The sequence below is a fragment of the Pangasianodon hypophthalmus genome, chromosome 10 (assembly GCF_027358585.1).
Source record: "Pangasianodon hypophthalmus isolate fPanHyp1 chromosome 10, fPanHyp1.pri, whole genome shotgun sequence".
NCBI lineage: Eukaryota > Metazoa > Chordata > Actinopteri > Siluriformes > Pangasiidae > Pangasianodon > Pangasianodon hypophthalmus.
In genome coordinates this window covers 22,889,506-22,914,148 of record NC_069719.1, presented here as the reverse complement: position 1 = coordinate 22,914,148, position 24,643 = coordinate 22,889,506, and the positions used below count along the sequence as shown (strand labels likewise).

The window sequence follows — 24,643 nt, the reverse complement described above, 5'->3', positions numbered from 1 at the left end:
AAAATGGGTGCATTCAAACAAATGGTGCCATGTTCTAAATTGTTTAACCCATCTTTTGATCTCAAACCAAAATGTGTATAGCAAAAACAAAAGAATTGATCTTGCCTTTCCAGTACTTTTTGGAGCATATATAGAGTCAGTCGCCTGATCAAGTTATGTGGGGTTATCAGACGGTGATCCAATCATAGGTGATAACTCTGGGAGATTATTGATAAAACTCTGTGCAGTAGCTGACATGAACGTATATTTGACGAGGTAGTGTGGTAAGGTGCATATATTATGATTAAGATACATTTTGATTGCTTCACTTCAAATTGATTGTGGTGGTGTACAGAGGCAAAAATTACAAAAATTGTGTCACTGTCCAAGTACTTATGGACCTGACTGTATATATTTATTTATATTTCCAAGATGGAGTATTTTATTATTGATGTAGGAATGAAGCTGGACATGAAATTAGCGTTTTTGCTCCTGGACAGGTCTATAAATGTAAACTATAAGCTTTGAGCTGTTTCATTGGCCTTCTGCACATAAATAAATCAGTAGATACATTTTTATCACTGAGACAGCCAGGTAAGGAAATGCTTTGGATTAACCACCTTGAAATGTATGTAGCTATGCTAAGATGGTAGTTTCAGCTAAAACCATAGTTTTTAGTTTCAGCCAAAAACCACTGAGACCTGTTATAAATAAACAGGGCAGTGGAGGCACTCTAAACCATCCTCATAAATCGGTATGAGTCAAATTTTGCTTATTTCTAGTGCTGTGCCTGTTACACTGCTAAATGGCCAAATGGGCAAAAGTTAACAGCAGACACCCAGCATACTGGAGACACGGAGCTCCGATTTTAGCTGTAACAAGAAGAGTACCTATGTAACATAAGTCACTCAGGATATGGAAATCTATTCATCATTAACCATTGTCAGCCAAATTTTGCGTGTTTTAGTGTTATAAATTACGTGACTTTCAAGCACTTGAATGGCGGAGTGGACAAATGCTGACATCAGCCTGCCTTTATACAGAGCTCTGATGAAACAAGTAGAGTACTTCAGTAACATATATAGATTATAAGTCACTCAGGAAAAGTGAAATATAATTACCATAAATCATTATGTGCTGAATTTAGCGTGTTTTCATGCTATAACCTGACTTTAGATCAATTAAATGCCTGAGTGGGCAAAAGATAAATGCTAAAATACTAACATCAGCTACAGAGACAGAGATCTTTTAGATGCTAGCAGAGTACTTTATTAACATGATTAGTCAATATGTCACTCAGGATAATTGAAATATAATTACAATAAATCATTATGAGCCACACGTTGTGTGTTTTAGTGCTATAATTTGTCTTTAAAGTGCTTGAATGGCAAAGTAGACAAAAGCTAACTGCTAAAATGCTAATATCAGCCAGCCCATTGCCCATGGCTCTAACAAGCATAGTGTTTCTGTAGCATGATAAAATGATTAAGTCACTCAGGATAAATGAAATATAATTTCTATTAATCGCCAAACACAATAAATCAGTGCCTGACAAGGGGAGATGCTCATATAAGAGCCAGGTTTCTGAAAGCGAGGCCCAGCCATCCTGTAAAAAATTAGCCTAAAGCCACACTATTCACTGTTGTTAACAGTGGCTTCTGCTTGGTTGGAATGAAAAGATTGGACGCCCCTGGATTAGAGGAAAAATGGCGCATTTAAAGATGCGCAATATAGTTAAACAAACGTGGAAACTCAGAAAATGTTCACCAAATCACTTAGCTATTGACATGGTGCCAATATTGATTTTGAATTTGGAATTTTTTGATTTATGGTTGTTTACAAGATGTGAGAGGAGTTAATGAAGAAGAGAAAAGTCCCCTTTAAACAGTGGGCATACAAAAATGTCTGCAAGTGATTGTGTAAAAAAAAAATGCTCAAAACTGGGAAAATATTCACCAAATTGCTTAATGACATGGTTATTGTGAGAAGCTCTTGCTGATCAATTTGATGCCACTGTCCCCTGAGCGGGTCGCCGCCCCTGCTAGGCCCCGGGGTTTGCAGGGGCACCAGGGAAGGCTTGGAAACCAGAAGTGAGAGCCCACCGGGGCTTGCCTCCCCGCATCACCGGGTTAGTGAGGAAACCATAAGAGTAGTGGTATTTCACTGGTGGTGCCCAGTGGAGTGGGGCCTCCCACTTATTTTACACCCCTCATGTCTCTTCACAGTGCCTGACTAGTGTCAAGCTCAACAGGGTCTTCTTTCCCCTCTGATTCTGCCAAGCCCATTCCCTTGGCTGTGGTTTCGCTATATAGTAGGTAGGGACAGTGGGAATCTCGTTCATGAGCTTCACTAATTAGATGACGAGGCATTTGACTACCTTAAGAGAGTCATAGTTACTCCCGCCGTTTACCCGCACTTCATTGAATTTCTTCACTTTGACATTCACAGCACTGGGAAGAAATCACATTGTGTCAACACCAGACAAGAGCCTTGCGTTGTGTTAATTAAACAGTCGGATTCCCCTTGTCTGCACCAGTTCTAAGCTGGCTGCTAGGTGCCAGCTGAGGCTGGAGTAAACATTAGCTGAAAACTGAAGTAAACATTAAGGGGAAAAAAATATTGTGCCTTAATTTGAATGGCAGTCAACGTAAATGTTGACTTGCTTCAAACAAATGCTCATAATTCTGATGAAAATATAATTCAGTCAATTAGATATGTTCAAGTTTTTGAAAGGAGGAGTAGCTGGACTGTTTAAAGCTTGGATGGAGATTTTAACTGAAAGTATAAGGATTTTAGACAAAAATGATGTGTTGCCATAATAAATTCAGAAACTGTAGATGGAACTTTGAGCCACAATAATAATAATAAAAAAAAAAGGCTAGAGCAGGTGACGGCTCTAGCTTTCCACCATAGGAATGAATGCGGGCGCTTGGCCCCCTAAACATGGTAGACTTGACACACAAAAGGCGGTACCGTACACACACATTGCTAGCATATGGTACTATATTGCTGCCTTGTGCTTTTAATGCAGAAAATCATCAAAAGCACAAGGTTGGTTCTGTTGTTGTAGTGGTTGCTATTTTTTTCTTTATGCTGTTTCTTATTTCCTATGTCTTCTTTCTTCCCCTTGATCCTCTTTTTTCCCTGCTGTTTTTTTCATCACTACTCCCACCTTACCATGCTGCTATAATGCGAAACTGTTACTGCTCCATTATCTGCCTTTTAATTCTTTGAATGCATAATGGGAAATGTAGGAGATGGAGACAGAACCTGATAATGAGGTAAATATGACCTTTTTCTAGATTTTTTTTTTGCATAATTTCTCTATATTCATTTGCTAGGAGGTATCTTAAGATTTGGAATGAATACAGTCCTTATTCTGACTTTAGCAAAGGCTCTCCTCTACAGATCAATCACTGACATAACATCAACTTTGATTGCAAAATTTATTTATCAGTAATGTAAATAAATTATTATGCTTAAAAGTATGTCACAGCATTAAAAGAATGATAAAATGGTTCACTGAATTTTAAGGGAAAATATAACAGTAAAAGAGAACTAGAGTAAGGATCAGTCATTTTCAGAATTATATTTTTTCTGAACATGGTGTTACTGAGACAGCTTACACTTATTTAATAAACTGCACAACGAGTAGAGCTGCTTGCCACAAAAATGTAATTTTGCGTTTGGAAACACTAGACACACTATTCTAAAATAACATTTGTGTGATTTGTTGAACTTCCTCTTCAATATTTCACTGAAATATTTCACTGAAATATTGTATATATACAACTTACATATCATTTGCTGATTAGAAACTTTAGAAAGCTTTTATATGTTATTTACTTTACTTATGGCTTTTTTTTACATTTTGTTTACAGAATGACAAAGATCAACGTCATATCATTGCTTCATTAGCATTACGACAGCGCTTCAGCTGTCTGTCTGATCCCACGTCCAGTGAGTTTTAATTTTCTGTGGATAATTTTGAATTCCACTATAGATGAAGTGTTAACTGTTTTGCCATTTAGCTAAAATGAATTGATAATGTTCAAATATGTTCAAATAAATAGTGCCAGTATACACTTACTGAGCACTTTATTAGGAACACTATACTAATACTGTGTAGGGCCTCTCTTTGCTCTCAAAACAACTTCAATTCTTCATGGCATAGATTCCACAAGCAATCATGCCACAGTCAAAATTACTGAGATCACATTTATGCCCATTTCTGATGGTTAATGTGAACATTACCCGAAGCTGCTGGCTGATATCTGCACGATTTTACGCATTGCACTGCAGCCACACAATTGGCTGATTAGGTCATTGCATGAATGATTAGGTGTACAGGTGTTCCTAATAAAGTGCCCAGTGAGTGTATATTACACCATATTTTGGTTCTTTGCATATGTTGTCATCCCACTTTTTTGGTTTGGACACACTCATGGGTTTCTATTATTTCATATCGTCCATTCTCTCTTCAAAGATTTATGTCTTGTATGTTTCCTGAGCCAGCAGTGTTTTATTTTTTTCACTGTGTTTTTTTTTACCCTTTGTTGAATAAAGACATGCTACTTCAAGCTAAAATCAACAACAAAAAAGAGCACGTTTGACAGAATATCTATATTCTGTCAGACAATGTTTTTTTTTCCATCTTCAACTGACCAGTTTCAGTGAATCTGTGCCCAGTGTAGCCTTAGATTCCTGTTTTTGGGTGGCATGAGTGGATCCTTTTTTCTGCTTTTGTAGCCGATCTACCTCAAAATTTGACATATTATGTGTTCTGAGATGCTTTTCTGCTCAGCACGATTGCAAAGACCAGTTATTTGGGTTACTATAGCCTTCCTCTCACCCTGAATTAGTCTGGCCATTTTCTCATCAGTCTGACCTCTCTCATCAGCAAGGCATTTCTGTCCACAGAACTGCCATTCACTGGTTGTTTTTTGTTTGTTACACCATTCTATATAAACTCTACAGAGTGTGTTAAAATTCCAGGTTATCAGCAGTTTCTGAAATACTCAAACCACCACATCTGCCACCAACAACAATGCCATGGTCAAAGTCACTGAGACCACATTTTTCCCCATTCTGATGTTCGATGTGAACAACCTGTATCTGCAGGATTTTATGCATTGCAGTGCATGATTGGCTGATAGAATAATTGTATGAATGAGCAGATGTATAGGTGTTTCTATTAAAGTGTTCCAACGTACTGGATTAATTATTCAATTTCTAGATTGCAAATATTGTTTTTGGTGCATTACCGGACTGCTTGTATGTGTAGTGGCATTTGTATGAGCCTGCCCTAATGTTTGTGATATTTGTGTTTATTTATATTGTTTCTCATAAACAATCAATTTTTGTCACAATCATCTACAAACACTGATCACAATACTTCCATTATCCATAATGGCACTGATAGATCTGACTTGATAACTAAACTTTTTTCTTCTCTGTTTTCTTTCTTTTTTTTTATTTCTTTTTTTATTATTAATATACTTGTGATAGAAAAGACCAAAAGAGGAAACACTGCTCTGAAAACTACATCACAGACTTCTGGCTATTCCTACAAGCCTGCTTTTATGACGCACCAATACCAGGCTTGGGTAACCAGCCCAGTTGCTAGTGCCAGTGGCCAAGCCAAGTCAGGATTTGTCTCTCTCTCTAGCTCGTCCTCCAACACTCTATCTGCCACACCACTGAGATCTGGGTTGTCAGGAAACTCTGACTCCCCCATCACATCAGTCATCAGAGGCTCATTTACACCTTCTATCAAGTCCGTCAGTGATGTTGCATTACCAATACGCTCCCACAGAGCTGTCTCTTCCTCACAAAAGATAGTGGAGCAACAGGCCCAGAACCCAGTTCAGGCATCTCTGACCCCTTTATCATCTCCAGTAAAAAACATCCCTGACTCTGTCTCTGTAAAAGCCCTGCCATCCCTTTCAGCCAGAACTTCTCTACTCCCTGCTGGAGGCTCACTGCTGGAGAAACCCTTTATCACTAGGACTCCGCCTGCTTCACCTACGTCTTCTCCGAAAAGCTCAAATAGCTCAAATTTTTCATATAAATCTGCTAATATTTCAAATGTTCTAACAACTGCTTCCCCCATTAAAACATTCTCAGGCTTGACCACAGTCAAAACAACAACTAATACATCCAGCTCTCATAGCTCTCCAACTAAATATCACTCCCCCTCACCCATCTTTCTCCTGTCTGGCAGCCTACAAGAGAGGATACAGGCTACAACATTCGCTGCCACAACCAGTGTCAATGCTGCTTTTGATGAAGTAGAGAGGACACTAAACTCCTGCTCTGCAAGCTATGAAAAACTCAAGGCTGTGCCATCCTCTCCACCCTCCACATATCAGTCTATTCTGTCTTCAGGTTCTGTCTATGACTCTCTTAGCCCTCCCCCCAATTCCACCACTTCTGTCACATATAGCACAGTTGCAGTGCCTGTTTATTCAGTTATAAATGTTTTGCCAGAACGGCAGTTTAAAAAGCTTCCTAACATCTCCAAATCAACAGCAACACTCTTGTCCCCCAGAAAAGCTATGGCCCCAGAGGCTAATGCTCAAATTCAGTCTACCTCTGCCAGAATTCTGTCCCCTGGTAAAACTTTCCCATTCATGTCCCCTGCCACCTCCTCATCCCCTCTGTCAAATAGCCAGGACATACTGAAGGATGTGCATGAAATGAAGGAAGATTTAATCAGAATGTCAGCTATTTTGCAAACTGATACATGCGCCAAAGGCTTTCAGTCTAACTCAAATAAGGAACATAAAATAGAAGATGAGGAAGCGTACAAGATTATGGAGAAAGTCAAACAAGACTTAGTTAAAGTTAGTGAGATACTAACCAATGATATTCTTAAGGAGGGTAAAAAATACAAGAAAGGTAGCAAGGCTGAAGATTTAGAGCATGACATTGATAATAACCAACAAAATGGATGGAGATGCCCCCCTCGATATGAGACAGTAGCACCTCAGGTCAAAAAAAGAGTTATGACCGACAGAGATTTTAACCTGGCAAAAGTGCTTGACTATCTAACCTATGACACTGGCACACATTCCTTATCCAAAACTGAAGCAGCACCACAGAGGAATGAAGAGAGCAGGAGAGAGAGAAAGGAAAAAGTTAAACGTGTCTTAAAACCTGCTATGGCAGTTCAAGAAAGCAAGCTCAAAATGCCTCCATTGATAATGCACCCTTCACCATCAGAGAAAGCGCTATCTAAGTTAGCAGATGCATTATTTGGTACAGAAGCTGTTCTAGACTCAGATGATGTCTCTCATGATCAAGATAAAAGTCCCCTGTCAGACAGTGGGTTTGAGACTCGGAGTGAGAAGACACCCTCAGCTCCACAGAGTGCTGACAGCATGGGGCCCACAGCTCCCTTTCAGGAAATTTCACCAGTTATCACTGAAACACGGACTGAAACTGTACATGTCATACGGTGTTACAGGCCTCCAGAGGTCACCAATGAGCCTGTAGTGGATGAGGTTAAAATGGCAAATTCTCTAGCCCAATGCACTGACACAGAGTTCAGATTACCTAGTGGCTACCATAAAGATAGAGTAAAAACTTACCAAGCCAGCTCCAGTCCTGTGGAAGACATCATGTGTAAAGGCATGCGACTTAAAGAGGAGGCTCACATAACAACCACCACCCGAATGTTATATCACAAACCGGCAAGTAAGGAGACAACCTCAGAGAGGTTTGAAGAGACCGTTATGAATTCGTTGCAGTCTGGCCGAGATCCCTCCAGAGAGTTAACTGGCCTATTTGAGCATCAGGGCAGCAATGAGGGATGGAAAGAACCACAAAGACCTCTGAACAAAGACTCAAAGCCCAAAGTGGAACACATTATTGAGGTTCATATTGAAAAAGGAAATAAAACTGAACCTACAGAGGTCATCATAATGGAAACCAAAAATCACCCTGAGAAAGAAATGTATATTTATCAAAGTAGCATCAGAAAGAATGAGCTTCAAAACAGAGAGGAAGTGGAGAAAGTAATTCCCCCTTTCTTACAGGAGGATGATGTCAGGACCACCACTGTTCAGTTAATGACGAAAGACTTGTGCAAAACTCTAAAATTACAAAGACCACACTCAGTGGAGTACCCTGAAGAAGATTCATCAATTATGAGAAGAGAGTCAAATAAAATTACAGATAAAATGCTATTCACTGAGAAGTTCAACTCTTCATATTCTGACTCAGATGAATCTTTGACTGAAAGATCTCATTATTATGAAATGAGAACACATGGTGGCTCAGTGAGATATATCATGCTTAAACCAGATAAAACAGGTGGTGTCTTAGATGACAATGAAAACTGTGATAATCTAGCCCTGCTGCAATATGCCTCAGATCCTGCTAGTCAAAAGAAGTCCATTTGGACAAGAGTATCTGAGGATAGGCAGGGAGGAAGTACAGAGAAATGTAAATTTGAGGACAGGGTAGATAAAACTGTCAAAGAAGCAGAGGAAAAGCTTAGTGAGGTCTCATGGTTCTTCCGGGATAAAACAAAGAAACTGAAGGATGAGCTCCAGTCGCCTGAGAAGAAAAATCATAGGCCAAACAGTCAAGAAGCTCAGTCTGTGCCCAGTTCTACCTGCAGCAGCCCAGAGAGAACAGTCCTGAAGAATGGTGGCAGTGGAGAACAGTGGAGCAGAGAAAGGTTTAGAGACAGATATGGTTCTCATGATAGGAAGTGTACCATCCTTCCAAGTAGCACAGAGGGAAGTGTTTTAATTCAATACAGTGATGATAACAGAAAACAAGGGGACTACTCCTTAGCAAGTAGTGCAAATAAATCCTCTAATTGTTTCAAGCCATCAACATCTAAGGTTAGCTCAGTTAGAATGAAATTTGAAGCTGAGGCTAAAAAGCAAGACTTAATGGTGACTCAATGTGGTCAAACATCTGGTCCACTAGAAAAAAAGCTGCAGGAAAATAAATTACCCATCTATCAGGTGTTTGCTGGAGGGAATCTCCCAAATCCAACAGATCCAGGTGAGCATTGCCCAAAGGAGGTTCAAGATAATGAAAGGAGGCAAATTTATAATGTCAGAAAAGCTCAATTATATAATGTGTGTGACAACACCACTCCCAAACACCCCAAAAGTTTACACAGCAAAGATAAGGTTGACACAACTCAGGGAAGTCATGGCAGTGGACACCATAAATCCCAGAAGTCAAAAATTTTCTATACACTTGAAGAAAACACTTTGGTTGACAATGAAGGAAGTGATAAGTTAACCAAAGAAGAAACAACCAAAAAGATCATATATACTGAGCTACAGATTCAGGAAGACCCCAACAGCGTTGGAAAATATAGTGGTTCTCTTAAAAAAAAGTCAGAATTACATGTTCCTGTTAGGGTTTCATCCAGTTTTGTAGACCATCATGAAAGTACATTAAAGCTAGATTCATCTGTTAAACCTGACAGAGCGGGGTCACTCATACCATCATTAGCTAGAAGCAAGCATTGTAGTTGTGATGCAAATAATTCATTCAGTGATATGTGGTCACTAGGAAGAATTAATGTATTCTGCAATGGTGTTGACAGTGAACAAATTGAGTATACAGAGAGAGTGACTCCAAGTGTGACAGCAAATATCAAACCTTTACCAGTTTATGTCAGCATTCCAGTGGGTAAGCAGTATGGGAAAGAGACAGCCACTGGACAACCTAGCACCTACAAAAAAGTTGTTAGCCATGAGAGCCAAACAATGCATGAGGCAAGGGAAGTGTTTTATACTGTTAAACAGAGACAGCAGCCTTCACCTCAGTGGAACCCAGAGGATGACACACTAGAGAATGTAACCAGTTCTGGAAGAAGTCCCATTACTCCTGAGACCCCCAGCTCTGAAGAGGTTAGTTATGACTTGAATTCTAGAGCACCAGACACTGTAATTGTTTCTGTGGCAGGTGAACCTAGCCCAATTCCAGAGGAGTCAGAGGAAGAGGAGCAACCCAAGACCTTTATTTTCAGGGAAGTACCAGCAGAGAATCCCAAAGCTGTTAAAATCCCACCAGAATTCTCCAAAGGGAACCATGAGCTACCTGGAAAAAGAGTCAAAGGCAAACAGGTAGCATACTTTGAGTTTCCACCATTTCCACCCCAAGACACTCAACTGTCTGACCAGATGGAACTGAAGAAGGACTCACCTCCTTCTGAGGCAGACACGGAGATGATGGAGGTGAACCTTCAAGAGGAGCATGACAGACACCTTTTTGCAGAGCCTGTGATTCAAATCCATCCACCATCTCCTCTCCCACCTGGGGCTGACAATAATGATTCCAGTGATGATGAGTCTGTCATTCAGCCCATTCCTCTCAAGAAATACAACTTCAAAATGACTCAGAATGGTAAAAAATGTGTCAAGCCTAGGAACCCAGACAGAAATGGCTCCCATCACAAAGAGTCACAAAGTATAAATGGTGTCATTAAGGGAGATGAGGAGGATGAGCAAAATGGCAATGATCAGTCTGTCACTGACTGCTCTATAGCAACAACAGCTGAGTTTTCCCATGACACTGATGCCACGGAAATAGACTCTCTGGATGGGTATGACCTGCAGGATGAGGATGATGGGTTGAGTGACACCAAAACATCAAGCCTTTCAAATGATGTAAAGACAGGTAATTGCTCCTTCAGCCTGACCAAACTGGAGGTTAGAAAAGAGAGCACCCCAAATAAGGAATCTGGAGAAAATACAAAATCTAAAAGCAACTTGTACAAAAAAACAGAAAGTGGTAAAGATCAATGCAAGATCTACTCTTTGGAGGGAAGACACCCTGATAGACAGGAGTTTGCAGATAACTATTTCAGCTACAAGCTTGAGGAGGAATTACATTCTACTTTCAAAACTGTGGCCACTAAAGGCTTGGACTTTGATCCATGGTCAAACAAAGGAGGAGAGGAAGAAGTGTTTGAGGCCAAAAGCAAAGATGAAGATCCAAAATATTTTGGTTTATTGGTGGAGGAAAAATCACAAGCTACTACACCAGACACCACTCCAGCTCGAACACCAACTGATGACAGCACCCCAAGTAGCGAGCCTAACCCCTTTCCCTTCCATGAGGGCAAGATGTTTGAGATGACCCGCAGTGGTGCTATTGACATGAGCAAGCGGGACTTTGTTGAAGAGAGACTTCAATTTTTTCAGATTGGTGAGCATACTGCAAAAGGGAAGACAGGGGACAAGGGAAAAAGGGGCAAGTGTGTGGTGGTAAGTGCTTCCCAATCAAAGGCCGGGGGGAGATCTGTAGAGGGGATGGTAGAGGCCACCACAAACATTACACCATCCAGAAACTGTCCAACTCAGGGCATCACTTGCTGCCTGGATGCACCTTCATGCACTGATATTGTAGGGGAAACCACCTCTTGCACTGTCACAGCCTCCAAGGTCAACCCTAAATTTCACATCCCAATAAAGATGGGAATTGCAGCTTCCATAACCATAAAGAAAGACTCTGCTGACTGGACTGATTTTAGGGCAGAATCCTCAGCAAGTCAGATGCTGGAGCATGATAATTTGGAAACTCATGTAAACTACTGTCAGTTTGGTAGCACATGCTCTGATTCTCCATCTGACAGGAAAGATTGCCCTTCAGAGAACTCCAGTAACAACAATAACCTAGAAGCTTGCAGTGTTCAGGCTAATTACATCCATGGTGGTAGCATAGTGTTTAATCTCCAATCATCCTCAGAACCAACCCTGCAGAAAGCCAGTCGGGTAGAAGCTCATTTCTGTAGGACTTCCTTGGTGTTAGTAAAGGACAAATCCAATGCTCAGACTCTTCAGTGGAAAACAGACTCTCAAAAAGGATTAGAGATAAAATGTCAGCCCAAGTCTAGGCTTCCAGTCAAAATTGCAGGATTTAGCTTTAACACACATAATTCAGGTAAACAGATATCGCAACAGATTGTTAAACCTGAGACCAGAAAATGTGATTCTATTAGTATAAAGCCCAGATCTAGAATTCCAGTCAAAGATATCAAAAGGAATAGTGCAGTTAGCTCTGCTGTAGGGCCCAAGTTAGGAAAGCTTTTGGAGGGAGAAAGGGTAGTTAGAAAAGTAGCTTCATCCCAGCTGCCAACCAGAGACAGGTCATCATGGACTATAAAAAATTGTTCAGTTGAGGCAGACCGAACCAACATAAGTGGGCTCTGTAGGAAATCCATTAAGTTTCTTCAGAACATTAGTGTGGAAGCAGCAAAAGTGACGGAGCATCTTTCAGACAAGGAGAAACAGACGCAGGCAGAGCAGTTGGAGAAGGACAGCAGCACATCACGATGTACCTCCCTATCGGACCCCTCCCAGTCACAGCCCTCCCTCTCTGACGGGTCCTCCCGAGGGGGAGCACCCATAAGGTCAAAGGTCACAAGGTCTGCGGGCAGTGAGAGGAGGAGAAGTAGAAGGACAGGAGGAGGGAAGGAGGGCAATAGGGGCACAGGGGTTTGCGGGTTGCCCTACATCGCGGAGATCAAGCCTAGTTTGTAAAACTTTATTAAAAACTTCACTTGATCTTTAGTTGCATGAGTCATTGTGATTGACTGACCAGATTGCCTGTGGAGTGAATAGTAGCGGTCATTCTTGTCATCCTCTAATTTCTGTACTGTTTGAGTATACTGTACTTGTCAAAATCCCCTTTTTTCTCTCTCCCAACCTGTAAAGGTTGGTATAGCATGTTAGGGGGGAGGGGGTCCACTCGCCTGTCTGTGCAAAGATTGCGATCAGAAATTTTCTAACTTTTCAGTATTTACTTTTACTGTTAGTAGAATGCTAGATTTCTTGCATGCTTAATTCCTCATCTCAAAAGTCACCATTTTAATGTATGAAAAATTACATATCTTTTAGTTTATTGTATGCTTGTGATGTCAAAATGATTTTGTACATAGATTCTGCAATGTATATAAACAGAAGTTTTAAATGTAAAGTGTCCTTGAGCAGTGGAAAGGCACTATATAAATAAAACATTATTATTATTATTATTATTATTATTATTATTATTATTATTATTATTATTATTATTATAGTCTGGCATATTTGGGCACACAGGTTAACTATCTTTTGCGTGCAGTTCCTTTTCTTACCACATATTTCAGCCTCAGTATGTACCACTTGTACCAGTTTGAAATAACAGATTTCTGATCGTACTTAAAGGAACACTACAACATCTAAACATGTGTGATTGTCCTAATACATACTAACAAAACATTGCACACTTATTCTGACAACAATGAAGCACAAAGAAAAGTATTTTTCTAATTACTGTGTGCACTAAGATATTGTAATTGATAGTACTCACAAGACCACAAATGCTATACCACTAATCATTAGATGTTGTCACCCTGTTGTGGTGAGAAATTCTTAATGTTTTTCTAATGCATTTACATACTTAATGCTCGTTAACCTGTAGCAGGAACAGAACAATAATCTCAACAATATGCTATTATGAAAAATGCTAGTTTGATAAACAAGTCTAGTTTTATGCCAGAATTCCATTTTAATATTCAGTCAGGTCCATATGTATTTGGACAATGATACCATTTTTGTAAATTTGCCTCTGTACACCACCACAATGGATTTGAAATGAAGCAATCAAGATGTGATTGAAGTGTAGACATTCAGCTTTAATTCAAAGGGGTTTAATAAAAATAATGCATTAACAGTTTAAGAATTATGGCAATTTATTTACATAGTCCCTCCATTTTCACAGGCTCAAAAGTAGTTGGACGAACAAACATAATCATAAACATTAGGATTATTTTTAATACTTGGATGAAAAAGTATTAAAGTATGACTCCAAAAGTCCTTTGGAGTCAATGACTCCAAAAATCCTTTGGAGTCAATGACTGCCTGAAGTCTGGAACCCGTGGACATCACCAAATGCTGAGTTTATTCCCTTGAGATGCTTCTTCAGGACTTTACTGCAGCCACTTTCAGTTGCTGCTGGTTTTTGGGTCTTTCCGCCTTCAGTTTTGTCTTGGGTTGAGGTCATCGGACATTTAAGAACATTTAATTACTTTGCGTTAAGAAGCCCTTGGGCATACTTGCTTTTGCGGTATGTTTTGGGTCATTATCCACCTGTACTGTGACGTGCCGTCCTCTCAGTTTTGCAGCATTTGACTGAATCTGAGCAGAAAATATGGCTCTTTATGCTTCAGAATTCATCCTGCTACTTTTATCAGCAGTCACGTCATCAAAAAACACCAGTGACCCAGTTCCACTTCCAGTCATAACACTGTCTCTACCATGTTTGACAGATGATGTGATATGCTTTGGATCATGAGCCCTTCCTTTCCGTCTCCATACTCTTCTCTTCCCATCATTCTGGTATAAGTTAATCTTGTTCCAGAACTGGTCAGGCTTTTTTTTTTAGAGGTTTTTTAGCAAGTCTGATCTGGCCTTTCTGTTCTTAAGTGTTACCAGTAGTTTGCATCTTGAGGTAAACCTTCTATATTTACATTCACAAAGGCGTCTCTTGGTTGTAGACTTGTAAAATGATACACCTACCTCCTCCAGAGTGTTCTTGACTTGGATAGATGTTGTGAAGGGATTTTTCTTCAACAAGGAAAGAATTCTGCATTCATCCACTTTACGTCTTCAGTGGTCTTCCGGGCCTTTTGGTGTTGCTGAGCATGCCAGTGCATACCTTCTCATTAAGAATGTACCAAATTGTTGATTTGGCCACTCCTAAAGTTATTGTTGTCTCTCTGATAGGTCTGTTTTGTTTTTTCAGCCTAATGATGGCCTCATTCACTTGCATCGACACCTCTTTGGACCACATATTGAGAGCTCCCATGAACAGCTACCAAATGCAAATTCAACACTTGAAATCAACTCCAGACCTTATATCTCCTTAATTTGTCATGAAATAACAAGGAAACAGGCCACACCTGGCCATGAAACTGTTTGTCAGTCAATTGTCCAAGTACCTTTGAGCCTGTGAAAAAGGAGGTAATATGTAAAAATTGGGTGCAATTAATAAACGGTTAATCCAATAGGTTTGTTAAACCCCTTGAATTAAAGCTGAAAGTCTGCAATTCAATAACATCATGACTGCTTCATTTTAAATCCATCGTGGTGCTGTACAGAGGCAAAATTATGAAAATTGTGTCACTGTCCTAATACTTATGGACCTGACTGTATCTCAAAGAGCCTCATTTTGCCAGAAAAGGCTGCAGCTAAATATATTTCTTTAGGTTTAAATGATTATTTAATTAGTTCTAAATGATTCTCGTTTTCATCATCAAATTTATGTTTCCCAGGTCCACAGAGCCCATGTGAGAGAACAGACCTTCGCATGGCCATTGTGGCTGATCATCTGGGACTTAGCTGGACTGGTGAGATTTCATGGAATGTTTATCTTAAAAAAATATCTTGTATCATCCTCCTTAAACAGCACTGTAGAAATGTGTAAACAGTGATGGAGATATAATATAAAAATGTATGTTATTATGCTTTGTTGTGTATATAGGTGTTGCTAATTTCAATGAGTTTTAAGTCATTGAATTACACCTGATTACAGGAACAAATAATAGAAAATAGCTATATAGACAGGATGGAGGGCAGAGTACCATCTATGGCTCAAAACTCATGTTGATATTCTAATCCCTTGTGACTTATGGATAGTTTACAGGGAATAGAGAATATCAACATGAGTTTTGAGCCTTAGGTGATACTCTGCTCTCTGTCCTGTCTATATACAGTGGATATAATAAGTCAACACACCCCTGTTGAAAGTCAACCCACCCTCAGTATGAAACATTTTAGGGAAAAATAGGAAAAATAAAAAAACTTACAATAACTTAGTTGTATAAGCGTGCACACCCCTAAACTAATACATTTTTGAAGCACCTTTTGTTTATATTACACCAGTCAGTCTTTTTGGCTAAGAGTCTATCAGTGTGGCACATCTTGACATTTGATCTTGATATATTCTCACTATTTCTTGCAAAAACATTCTAGATCCATCAAATTGTAAGGGCATCTCCTGTGTTCAGCCCTCTTCAGGACCCCCCACAGATTTTTAGTTGGATTCAGGTCTGGGCTCTGGCTAGGCCACTCAAAAACATTGATCTTCTTTTGGTTAAGCCATCCTTTGTTGATTTGGATGTATGCTTTGGATCATTGTCATGCTGAAAGGTGAAATTCTTTTTCATCTTCAGCTTACTAGCAGACAGATGAAGGTTTTGCACTAAAATCGACTGGTGTTCGTAGCTATTCATGATTCTTGATGAGTAGTTGTCAGGTATTCCTGCAGCTCCTTTAATGTTGCCATAGGTCTCTTGGCAGCATCCCTGTTAAGTTTTTGTCTTGTCCTATTAAAAATTTTGGAGGGACATTCTGTTCTTGGTGATGCCACTGTGGTGCTTCATTTTCTCCACTTGTTGATGATGGCCTTCACAGTGTTCCATGGGACATATAATGTTTTGGAAATTTTTTGTACCTGATCGATACCTTTCGACAGTGGGACCCTGTACAGGTTTTGTAAGCTCTTTGAAGAGCATGGTTTCAGAAGTCAGATGAAAACAAGAAGATCCTAAAGAAACAGCTAGTCTTTATTTGGGGTTAATCAGAATAATTTAATTGATGACAGTTGTATGATACTTTTGACCATGAGATTGAATGTGATTGGTTCATTCTGAACACAGCCATATCCCCAATTATAAAAAGGTGTGCACACTTAAGCAGCCAGGTTTGTTGTAATTTCACATTAAGCATGGAAAAAGTTCTGACATGATTTATCTTGGTTTCTTTTTTTTTTTACCTCACAAATACCTGCCAATTTAACAGGGGCATGTAGACTTTTTATATCCACTGTATGGTAATGCAGTGCACCATTACATATTCTACATAGAAATGCACCATACAGAAGGGCAATAGATGAGAGTTATTTCCCATGCAGCCTTATTTCACATATTCATTCTTTCAGTCACTTGTACTTCATGATTCATATGGAATTTTCCCTCAGAAAAAAGGGAATATTTTTGGGAGCTGTATAGGTCTGCTCAGTTAGTTTGATCAGGAAGATCTGTATTTTGCAATCTTGGTGTGGCCTGTAGTAATATGATGTGTTTGTGATCTGATGCAGAGTTGGCACGGGAAATGAATTTCTCAGTGGATGAGATCAATCACATCCGCAAGGAGAACCCCAACTCCCTGACTGCCCAGAGTTTCATGCTGTTGAAGCAGTGGGTGAGCAGAGATGGAAAAAATGCAACCAGTGAGTCTTAGCCTCTCTTTCTTTCCCTCTCTGTTTTAGGGATGTACATTCTTTTTCACTCAAACTCTGAGCATGTGTAGATATTGTGTATTTCATTGAAGCAGTGTAAGATGTTATGTTTAAGACACAATCAAAGACAATGTTTTAGGCAAGTGCTGGTCAATGTATTTTGCATAAAATATGGTATGTACACCAGAATATCTGTGTGTGTTCTTTCACACAGCGGATGCTCTGACTGCGGTGTTGACCAAAGTGAACCGGATGGATATTGTGACTCTGCTGGAAGGGCCCATATTTGACTATGGTAACATTTCAGGCACCAGAAGTTTTGCAGATGATAGCGCTGTGGAGAAATCATATGGTAAAGTTTAGATCCCACCCCACACCCATTCTTCATTTATTTTTTTTAAAACCTCCTTCCACAAGGCTCCTAGTACTGGCCAGAAAGGTGTGCCTCTCACTGTAATTATTGTGTGATATAGTTTTAATTTATTCATTTTTTACACCAGCTTCTTGAATTAAGAGCCTGTAACTCTTGTGAAAGAGAATGGCTGAATGATTACTTAATCATTTTGATATAGCGATTACTCAGACCTAAATAAACCGGTGTTGAGTGTGTGCTCAAATGCAGTTTTATGCAAACAGTCTGCTGAACACATTGGCCCTGACTTAATATAAAAGTACTTTTTATACTGTAAGAATTGCTTTTGTTGGTTGCTACACCCACACCACCTCCACTTTATGCATGGGTCTGGATCCGAACATACATGTGATGATTGCACAGGATGAAGCAGTCTCTGCATGATTCTGCACCTGAATTGATCCATAATATGTTACTGAAAGATTCAAAACTTACTAGATTCCACTATGAATGAAGTTCCTTTGTTCACTCCACCAGTATACACACTGTGCTAAACTCCATATCAAATACTCCCAAAAGACATCAACAACCCTGTGCAGTTCTTCTCCATATAATGTCGAGAAAATTCATAAAAATAGGGGAAAAATAATAAAAATGCTTAAAATAGCTTAGGAGCAATTTGACATACAAGTTGGCTTTATTGGCTTTAGTAAGCATATAATACCTACGCTGAAAGCCCATCATAATCACGCTATAATCAATAATCACATTAGTACGCAAGTAATAACCATGCTTAAAACATAAGGCTTAAGAACATAGATGGTTTATTTAACATAATAGAAAAACATAAGTGATTATAGAGAGTGTCTTAGTCAATAATGACCCATGGAGGCTCCTGAGAGACAGGGGAAAAGAAAAACTGATTGGGCAAATTGGCAAAGTGGGAGAATAATCAGTAGGAGAGCGATATCCAGGAGAAGGAGAATGGGATAGTGTGGTCTCAGGAGCCTGGAACACATCAGCGTGAACTTCATTATAAGTAGAATACATCGGCGGGGTGACAGTTTGAGTGCCAACGTCACATGTTACCATAACTTGAGCGTTAGGCACAGTTTGTGTGGTTTTGTCAGAAGCTGGAGCCTGATGCACAATGCGGGGAGGCAGAAATGAGGTCTCCAGAGACGCCGGAGATAACAGGTGTTCGAAGAAGCGGGTGAGCTCAGCTGCGAGGGTCAACAGTTGAAAATAACGGCGATGGCGAAGAATACACCTAGGGCCTCTTCCCGTGTGTCTACAAGACTGAGCTAAAGTAAAAACAGAAAAAATAAATCTAGATGAGCATTAAAAGATTAGCAACATGGAAGCAGCAATACCTGGTAAAAGTTAATTAAACTTAAATAGCACTATAGAGCACGCGAGCACGCACACGAGCACATGCAGCTTAACTAAAATGGTTATAAGCAAATAGTTGCTTGGTCGCACAAGAAGCATTTTAATGTTCTTTCATATAAACTCACATAATCCTAATCTTAATAAAAAGAGAATGAAGCAAAAACTCACACATGATCGATGCAGCAGAGTGATTCCACGGGTAGTCCGATCGATCCAAGGGACAGAAATAGAGTGAAGAGAGTTGAGGAAGTGCAGTATTTTTCAATTTTAAACTAGGCCAGGTTGGAAATTTGGAAATGAAGGTAATTGGGAAGATAACAGAATAAACCCAATATGGAGTCTCAGGCAAATGGGACGGTCGAGCAGTTGGGAAATAAGGGGAATTCGAAATAAACGGACAATGGGACAAAAAGGTCAGGTAGGAGATTCCAGGAGGAGATTCCAGGAAAAGTCAGTAGATAATGGGAAATGGTGAAATATATGTAAATTAGGGCAGGAGGAGTCAAAATGGTCTAAACTGAAAATAATGGGAAATTGCTGACATATGTAAGTTAAAAGAAGGAGGCATCAGAAGGGTATATATAGAGGGGATTTTGAGATGTTCGGGGCACTCAGCTCTCCTGTGTGAGATTGTTGTGTCACCGTTGTGGCAGTTCACCTTCTTTGAGCTCATTGAAATGTGTAGTGTATATACTGCAATAAAGAAGTTTGCTTCTTCTCATCCAAGGACAGAATATTCTTCTTTTTTGAGTGAGTAGAATAAGTGAAATATAGGTAATTGGCAGAAAGTGGAATCCACCCACGAGAGTGTCCACTCAGAGAGGGACTCTGAGTTCCTACAGAGTCTTCCATGTTTTCTCTGTTATGTTCCGTATCCTGTTGCCTGAACATTGGTGACCAAGGGTCGAGAACTGGGTGCATAGAAATGGCATGATGGTCAGATTCACTCTCGTTACATTTCATTGTTATTTTACAGTCTTTTGATATATGAAAAGATGTAGCACAACATCTGAAACAAATTCTATTCTCCTTGAGGCAAGTTTTATGTTATGCTGTTGGCATGGTTCTGAAACCTCTGTATTTAGCTAGGGGGTGGGGTTTCTTGTGAATGGGGCAGTGTTTATTGAGATCTTCTGTTTTTGTTGGTTTGCTTGTGTTTATGTCCGATGTTGTGATGTCTGTTTTGTGCACCGATTATGGCAGTTTTAGAACTCGAAAACCTGTCTAGCTTTCCAAACAGAGCACTTTCTATAACCTTTTGGGCCACGTAACACTCTGCCAGTCTGCTCCAGACCATGTTAATAGTTGCACCTGGATCATTTACATGAGCGGCCCAGATTCTTTAGACTTGTTTAGGTGACTTTCTGCCTAGCCTAGCCATTTTGTTAACAAATCTAGCTGCTCACTAGCTGTCATATCTAAGCCCTGAGTAGCATTAATGAAGAACGTCCCTAGGTTACGTCTGTAACCATGGTTCCCCGAGGGAACAAGGCGGTGCGTCGACAACGCTTTGGGAACGCCTCTGCGTGACCACGCTCTGAATCACATTTGTAATCCGTCCAACAGAATCGTGTGACGTCACCGGCGGGATGATGTAGCGACCTGGAAGTATAACAGCACATACGATGGAGCTGGCGCCGAGACGCAGCGTCTCGTTCCCTCGGGGAACCATGGTTACAGACGTAACCTAGGGACGTTCCCCTTCAGCAACTCAAGCTGTGTTGACAACGCTTTGGGAACGAGTATCCAGTGCCACCAGACTGACAAATCCCTGCCTAGTGTAGAAGGGCACAACTAGGTCGAGAGAACTGAGGAGCCGGGAGTGGCATCGAGGTCAAGGCTGTAAGACGTGATGAAAGCCAGAGGGGTGGACCATCCTGCAGCTTTGCAAATAGCCTGGAGAGAAACACCAGAGGATAAGGCCTTGGAGGCCGCCATACTTTGGGTAGAATGAGCCTTGACCCCCAATGGAGAGGGGAGATCAGAGGACTCGTAAGAAGTAGTGATAGCACCCACTATCCACCTGCTGAGGGTCTGCTTGTTCGTAGGAAGACCCTTCTTATAAGGACTGTAGCAGACAAATAGCTGGTTTGACTTCCTACACAGGGCAGCTCTGTGGATGTATGCCACACAATTAAGCTTTCTCAGGTCATGGAGGTGGACCGAAAGGGAGGTGGACAGAATGCCTGAAGCACGACTGGCCGTGGAACCACAGAGGGCACCTTAGGAACATACCCCGGTCTGGGGTAAAGAAAGGCTCTGGCCATGCCAGGGGCAAACTCTAGAAAAGAGGGGACCATAGAAAGAGCCTGAAGGTCACCGACTCTCTTCAAGGAAGAGATGGCTAATAGAAATACAGTTTTGACTGTAAGAAAACCGCTCCTGCAGAAATTCCAGCACTGAACCAACCGGGCAGTTAACTCGTTCTAACCAACAGTTTTTACACCATGACGCGAACAGATGCCACTTAGCAGCATACGATTTCCTCGTGGAGGAGCTCTGGATTGGAGTATGGTCTCCACAACCTAGGTTGAGAGACCAGAGGCTATGAGCTGTGCCCCCTCAGGGGCCACAGCCACCATAACTCTGGACGAGGGTGAAATAGGGTACGCCCCGCCTGAGAGAGAAGATCCCATCTGACGGGAATCTCCCAAGGAGAGTCTTCGAGAAGGGCTACCAGGTTCGCAAACCATGGCCGGCCCGGCGAGTAAGAGGCTACTAATAGAAGACGTACTCCATCTCAGCGGACCCTCTCCAGAACTCCTGGGAGCAGAGCGATCAGGGGGAAAGCATACAGGTGCAGCCTCGGCCATGTCTGTACCATAGCGTCCAGTCCAAGAGGAGCTGGGTGAGTGAGGGAAAACCAGAGGGGACAGTGCGAAGTCTCCTGAGTCGCAAACAAATCCACTTGTGCTCTGTAAAACATCCTCCATATCTGCTCCACCAACTCTGGGTGGAGCCTCCATTCCCCGGGCCTCAGCCCCTGCCTCGACAGGATGTCTGCCCCCTGATTGAGATGCCCCGGGATGTATACTGCCCTCAGTGAGAGCAGCTTCCCTTGGGCCCACAGAAGGATCCAGCAGCGCAGACCACCCTGCCAGTTCAGGTAGGAGACCACTGAAGTGTTGTCCGTGCAGACCAACACATGATGGCCCCTCAGGTCTGGGAGAAAATGTTTCACTGCTCGAAACATGGCCAGCATCTCCAGGCAGTTTATGTGCCACTTGAGATGGGGCCCTTCCCACAGACCTTGGGCAGAGCGGCCACTCATGACCGCCCCCCGGCCCGTAAGGGAGGCATCCGTCGTTAGCGTTACGCGACAACAAGGAGCCCCCAACAGGGGGCCTTTTAACAGGAACCATGGTTTCTTCCACATGTCTAAGGCCCGTAAGCCTCGCAGCGTGACCTTGATCATGCGAAACAGGTTGCCCCTTGGGGAAAACCCTTTGGTCCTGAGCCACCACTGCAAGGGCCTCATGTACAGCAGGCCAAAAGGTATAATGTTGGACGCAGCTGCCATCAGACCCAACAGTCTCTGAAACTGTATAGCAGTGAGTGACTAGCCTTCTCTCACTCTCTTGACCGCCGTGAGAATTGACTCAATCCGAGTAGGAGACAGACATGCCTGCATCGTTTAGTCTTAACCCCAATTCTCTCATATGGGTGAGAATGACATCTCGATGTTGAACCACCAACTGCTCTGATGGAGCTAAAATCAACCAATTGTCAATGTAATTGAGTATGTAGATGCCCAAGAGATGCAATGGAGCCAGAGCAGTATCCACACACTTGGTGAAAGTGCGGGGTGAGAGTGCAAGACCGAAGGGAAGAACCCGATATTGGTAAGCTTTGCCCCAAAACCAAACCTCAGGTACCTCCTGTGCTGAGGAAGAATGGAAATGTGGAAGTACGCGTCCTTCAGATCTATCGTGACAAACCATTCCTTGGAACCGATTTGAGACACGACTTGTTTGAGCGTGAGCATTTTGAACTTGAGTCTCATAACTGAGTGGTTCAGCAGACGCAGATCTAAAATAGGACACAACCCTCCATCCTTCTTCGGAACTATGAAGTACCGGCTGTAGAACCCAGACTTTCTGTCGAGAGGAGGGACCACCTCAATGGCCTCCTTCCTCAGGAGAGTATCTACTCCTCATTCCATGACCAGAGCCTGCTCGGGGTCCACCAGAGTGGGAAAAACCCTGTTGAATAGAGGAGGACGAGACCCAAACTGAATCTTGTAGCCTTTTTCTACGGTATGCAGGACCCATCGAGACACATTTGGCAGAAGCTTCCATGCTGCCAGAAAGTCTACTAAGGGAATCAGTCTCTCAAGACTGACCTCTGGCGTACTTAGAGCAGCTAGATCGGTGCCCTGAAGCAGAGGACTGGCAGGGAACGACCGACATAGCTGTTCTAGAGACCTCCTCGGAGGTAACGAGCCCCCCAGAACCACAACTTGTCCGGGCGGAAGCCGAGAGAAGCACTCGCTGGAGATCGCCGTGCCCTGAAGCACCGGAGGTGGCAGGGTTGACAAAACGTTCTCCTGAGGGCACTGAGGAGAGACAGGCATCGTACGACTTGTCAGGACCTTTTCTTCGAAGCCCTCCTATTGACAATGACGGTCCTCAGATCTGTCATCTCCCTTGGCCTCAACCTGGAGCGCCACGCTGACTCCCTCTTTTCAGCCCAATTGCCCTGGCAGTCTCTTTACTGGTCCGGAGAGACAAATCCGTGGCACAACGCAGTTCCGCAATGTCATCATTATTTATATCATCTCCCTCGTCCAACTCTTTAAGCAGGTCAGCCTGGTATGCCTGCAACATCGCCATGGTGTGCAGGCAAGCACCAGCCTGGCCCGCCGCCGTGTACGCTTTGCCCACCAAAGCCGAGGAGGTCTGAAGCGGCTTGGAGGGCAATACCAGGGCCTTAAAGGATGATACACCGCCAGGAGAGAGATAGCCCGCAAGCGTCTCTTCAACCCGCGCTCCTTCAGTCCCACCACATTAGAGTAGTGAGAGGCATTGGGACTGAAGAGGCGGGCCGAATATGGATTATTCCACGATCTCGACACCTCGGGGTGCAAATCGGGAAAGAAAGACAGGCCCCGGTGTGGAGGCAGTGACTTAGATTGCAGAAAATGCTCATCTAATTTACTACACAGACCTGCTTCCTGCTTTTCAGCCAGCCAGTCAATATTTAATTTAGCCACAGTTCGAGTCACCACCTCCAATAACTCCTCAAACTGGAACGTCTGGGGTGGCAAGTCCACAGACTCGTCCTCAGCGGCGCTCCCCTCACCTTCCTCCTCAGAGGAAGACAAGAGAAGCGTCGAGCCCTCTCCCGGGGGAAGAAACCGTTACAAAATGTGCTTCTGTTCCCTGAGAGTGGAAAGTGGATCTGGCAGGTGAGGAAGAAGAAAGGACTATGCCCATCTCCATTCCCTCTGTCCAAATCCATCTGCGAACCCCACGATCTAAGCCGCCGCTCTGCCTCGGCAGAAGCGGGACCTGAACCACTTCTAGGCACGCTAGAGAAAGCACCCTCCTCAAAGAGCACCCTCCGGGAGCAGAGCGTGCGCAACGAAAGCCGGACGCAATGCGGGCAATCAGCTCCCTCAAGAGCTGATTGAGCATGCTCCGCTCCCAAACAAGCCACACACAG

General features: G+C 42.2%; 1 protein-coding gene across 10 annotated transcripts in view; it reads left to right on the top strand.

Annotated features, from left to right (window-relative positions):
* Positions 1-24,643, top strand: part of LOC113534106 (ankyrin-3-like) — a 198,734-nt gene that overhangs the window by 134,590 nt on the left and 39,501 nt on the right. For 7 of the 10 annotated variants that reach the window (XM_053237301.1, XM_053237296.1, XM_053237297.1 and 4 more), the window contains 6 exons: positions 3,234-3,260; positions 3,861-3,939; positions 5,488-12,489; positions 15,269-15,343; positions 17,095-17,226; positions 17,450-17,587. In XM_053237301.1, coding sequence (XP_053093276.1) covers positions 3,234-3,260; positions 3,861-3,939; positions 5,488-12,489; positions 15,269-15,343; positions 17,095-17,226; positions 17,450-17,587 — 7,453 coding nt within the window. Of the gene's footprint in view, positions 1-3,233; positions 3,261-3,860; positions 3,940-5,487; positions 12,490-15,268; positions 15,344-17,094; positions 17,227-17,449; positions 22,766-24,643 lie in introns of those variants that run through there. The other 3 variants (XM_053237298.1, XM_053237303.1, XM_053237302.1) reach the window with 3 other exon arrangements.